Source organism: Citrus clementina, unplaced genomic scaffold (genome assembly GCF_000493195.1).
Source record: "Citrus clementina cultivar Clemenules unplaced genomic scaffold, Citrus_clementina_v1.0 scaffold_7, whole genome shotgun sequence".
Lineage (NCBI taxonomy): Eukaryota > Viridiplantae > Streptophyta > Magnoliopsida > Sapindales > Rutaceae > Citrus > Citrus x clementina.
The window spans coordinates 12,807,921-12,812,311 of NW_006262075.1; the positions used below are offsets into that span (position 1 = coordinate 12,807,921).

The 4,391-nt window shown below is 50.3% G+C and overlaps 1 protein-coding gene across 1 annotated transcript; it reads left to right on the forward strand.

The window, feature by feature from the left end:
• Nucleotides 1–2,345: 2,345 nt before the first annotated feature.
• LOC112096934 lies at nt 2,346–3,833 on the forward strand. Its single transcript, XM_024181166.1, has one exon. The coding sequence runs from the start codon at nt 2,346–2,348 to the stop codon at nt 3,831–3,833; it is 1,488 nt and encodes a 495-aa protein (XP_024036934.1).
• The last annotated feature ends 558 nt before the right edge of the window (nt 3,834–4,391 follow it).

The following is a 4,391-nucleotide window of genomic DNA, read 5'->3' on the forward strand; positions in this document are numbered from 1 at the left end:
TGGCACCAGAAGATGACATGATGGAGCTGAAAAGCATGAAACAGGGGGAGCAAGAAACCTTTCGGGAATTCATCAAGAGGTTTCATCGTGCTGTCCTCGACTTGGGAGCCTTCAACCACCCTCAGGCATTAAGGGGATTGAAAGAAGGAGTGAAGATAGGAAGGCTGTGGTACAACTTGAGAAGCCCAGCTATCCAGACGTATGCGGCCGCATACGAGCAGGCTAAGAGAGATATTGAGATTGAAGAGGAGAAGGCAGCACGAATTAAGATAGACCAGTTAGAAGGGTTGGGGAGGAAAGAGAAGAAAGCATTACCGGGGAATGGGCCGATCAGGAGGAGGAACCACCAGGCCTCGGATAGTGGAGCAGGAGGCCGGGTAATTGCTTACCAGCCTCATCAGAGGCCACCACAGTATCAGCGCAGCAGGGCGCAGCCTCCTCGCTCCCCAGCTAGGGAGCCTTGGAGAGGGCATGGTTCATCATATGGTGGTCATCAACACTCCCACGGTGGCAGAGGGAGCAGACCAGAGGTACTGCCACCGCACCCAACTCAGAACGGAGCAAACAGAGAAAGAGCAGTGAACCTGATTGACCAGAACCGGGACTATGGGCGGTACACTTCATTGAAGATGTCCCTGGCCGAGGTGTACGAGGCCATAAAGGATCGAGGGTTGCTATACCTCCCGGCTCCAATAACTAAGCTACCCAGCAGGAGGGACAGGGGACGCTATTGTAAGTTCCATGGCACTCATGGCCACACCACAGCAGATTGTAGAGATCTTAAGACCCAGGTTGAAGATTTGGTGAGAAATCGGTATCTGGACGAGTTTATAGATGGGACCATCCCAATGGTAGCCTCAACAAGTGAAGGGGAGCAGAGTGACAGGAACTTGAGACGCGAGCAGCCCGCAGTGAGGGTTATAGCGGGGGGTCCGACATTGGCCGGAGACTCCAATAGGTCAAGGAAGAATTATGCTAGATACGCCATGACCAGCAAAGAGGTATTCTTCAACACCCCAGCAGCCAAACATGCAAGAGTCAGGCAAGTGCCAATCATGTGGACAGATGAGGATGAAGAAGGGATCCTATACCCCCACGAGGATGCTTTGGTCATCAAGGCCACTGTCGCTAGCAAGAAGTTTGACAGGATACTGGCTGACACAGGGAGTTCAGTTGATGTGTTGTTTAAGTCAACCCTGGAGGAGATGGGAATAGCAGACCTGAAGTTGGATTACACCAATACCTCCTTGAAGGGGTTTGGAGGAGGAAGGCTGGTCCCTCTGGGCGTGGTCGAGCTGCCTATCACGATTGGGAGCTCCCCGACAGAAAGGACAATGATACTGGACTTTGTGGTAGTGGATGAGGAAGGTCCTTACCAGGTAATCCTAGGTCGGCCATTTCTGAGGATGAGCAAAGCGGTGCTGTCCAACCATTATCTGGCTCTGAAGTACCGGGTGAATGGGGTAGTTGGAGTGGTACGAGGAGACCAGAGGATCGCAAGAAGCTGCTACTCCTCGGCGGCAAGGGAAACAATGCAGATAACATCCCTCGATACCCGAGTGGAAAACAAGAATGGCAGACAAGAACCTGTAGAGGATCTGGAAATAGTAAGCCTGGGACCAGAGAATCCAGGAAAGACGATCAGAATCAGGTCGAGACTTAAGGGAGAGCAAAAGCGGGAGTTGGTGAAATGCTTACAGACTCATGCAGATGTGTTTGCTTGGACACATGAAGACATGCCAGGGATTGACCCGGAGGTGGCATGTCATAAGCTGGCAGTAAAGAAAGGTGCTCAGGTAGTAAGGCAAAAGAGGAGGTGCTTCAACCAGGAGAGGTATGAGGTTATAAATGGCGAGGTGGAGAAGCTCTTGAGAGCAGGGTTCATTCGGGAAGTCAATTACCCTGAATGGATATCGAATGTGGTGTTGGTAAGGAAGGCAAATGGCAAATGGAGGATGTGTGTGGATTTCACGGACCTTAATAAGGCGTGCCCAAAAGACAGTTTCCCTTTACCGAAGATCGATCAGCTAGTAGATTCAACGGCTGGACATGGTCTGCTTAGCTTCATGGACGCGTTCTCGGGATACAACCAGATTCCCATGTACGAGCAGGATGAGGAGAGTACGGCTTTCATCACTAACCAGGGTTTGTTCTGTTACAGGGTAATGCCATTTGGTCTAAAAAATGCTGGGGCCACCTATCAGAGGCTGGTGAACAAAGTCTTTAAGCCGTTGATTGGGAAAACTATGGAGGTGTAAGTGGATGACATGATCACCAAGTCCAAAATCCCGAAGGAACACGTCAGACACCTCGAGGAGACATTCGAGCTTTTGAGGTAGTATAAGATGAAGCTCAACCCGGAGAAGTGTGCCTTTGGGGTCGAGTCAGGGAAATTCCTTGGATTCATGGTGAGCCATAGGGGGATTGAAGCAAATCCCGAGAAAATCCAGGCAATTGTGCAGATGAGGTCTCCCCGTAACCTGAAGGAGATGCAGAGCCTCACGGGTAGGTTGGCGGCGTTGAGCAGATTCATATGCAGGGCTACAGATAAGTGTCAGCCATTTTTTCAAGTGATAAGGAGGGGAAAGAAAACAGAATGGACACCAGAATGCGAGGAAGCCTTTCAGAACTTGAAGCAATACTTGCAGCAAGCTCCACTGCTGTCCACACCGAGGGATGGGGACAAGTTATATCTGTATTTGGCGGTATCGGATCGGACCGCCAGTTCCGTTCTAGTGAGGGAGGAAGAAGGAGTTCAGTATCCGATATATTACACCAGCAAGGCCCTGCTCGATGCTGAGACCAGATACCCACCGTTGGAGAAATGGGCACTTGCCCTTGTGGTTGCTGCTCGGAAGTTGAGGCCATATTTTCAAGCATTCCTAGTCTCGGTAATAACAAACCAGCCGTTGCGTCAAACTCTGCACAAGCCAGATGCTTCAGGTCGGCTCGTCAAGTGGGCTATAGAGCTGAGCGAGTTCGACATAGACTACAAACCCCGAGCAGCGATAAAGGCTCAGGCAATGGCCGATTTCGTAGCAGAATTTACAGAGCCTGAAGTATGTTTAGACCAACGAGATGTAGTTGCAGACAGTGGCGAAGCTCAAGTATGGCAAATGTCTGTAGATGGGTCATCAGGGGAGCAGGGATCAGGAGCAGGGATTGTATTGGAAGGCCCGGAGGGGGAGGAGATCTCTTATGCTGTAAAGTTAGAGTTCGCAGCAACGAATAACCAGGCAGAGTATGAAGCCTTGATAGCAGGGTTGGAACTGGCTAAGGCCGTGAGAGCAGATAGAGTGAAAATCAGAACTGATTCCCAGCTGGTTGCGAATCATGTCAGTGAAAGATTCCAACCGAGAGAGGAAAAGATGGAGCAGTACCTGAAGATAGTCAGGCAGATGATGGGAAAATTCGAAGCGGTGGAGGTGGTACAAATCCCTAGGGAGCAGAATAGTCGAGCAGATATTTTGGCCAGGATGGCAGCGGTAGCAGATCCAAAGATGCCAAAGTCGGTCCCTCTGGAGGTGAAGTCCATCCCAAGCATCGAGCAGAATTTGGAGGTGCTGCGAATAGAACAAAAATGCTCGTGGATGGAGCCGATAGTTTCATACCTTAGAGATGGGGTACTACCACCAGATAAGCTGCGAGCTCGGAAGATTAGAGCCCAGGCCTCGAGATACACGATGATTGATGGGATACTGTATCGGCGAGGATATACACTGCCGTTCCTTCGATGTTTGGACGAGGACGACGCGGATTATGTACTGAGAGAAGTACATGAAGGAATTTGCGGGAACCATTCTGGTGGGAGATCCCTGGCCCATAAGGTTTGAAGGTAGGGATATTTCTGGCCGACAATGCACCAGGATGCACAGGAGAAGACCAGGAGCTGTGTAAGCTGCCAGAGTTTTGCAAATTTCCCCAGCCAACCACCAGAGAAGCTCACTTCTATGGTCTCCCCTTGGCCATTTGCTCAATGGGGAATTGATCTGATTGGTCCACTGCCAAAGGGACGAGGAGCAGCAACGCATGCCATAATTGCTATAGATTACTTCACAAAGTGGATAGAGGTCGAAGCCCTTAGCAGAATCATAGAGAAGAAAACGACAGACTTTGTGTGGAGAAACCTGGTCTGTCGATACGGGATCCCATATGCCCTAATAACGGATAATGGCAGGCAGTTCGATAATCACAGCTTCAGGGATTTCTGCCAAAACCTCGGGATAGAGCTGAAGTATTGCTCGCCTGCTCACCCGCAATCGAATGGACAAGTAGAAGCAGCCAACAAGACCATCAAGAGGCTTTTGAAAACCAGGCTTGGAGCAAAAAAGGGTGCATGGGTTGATGAGCTGTCAGGTGTGCTATGGGCATACAGAACAACCCACAAAACA

Excerpts from the sequence above, each read along its gene's own strand:
- LOC112096934 (XM_024181166.1), top strand. The coding sequence starts at position 2,346 with ATGAAGCTCAACCCGGAGAAGTGTGCCTTTGGGGTCGAGTCAGGGAAA.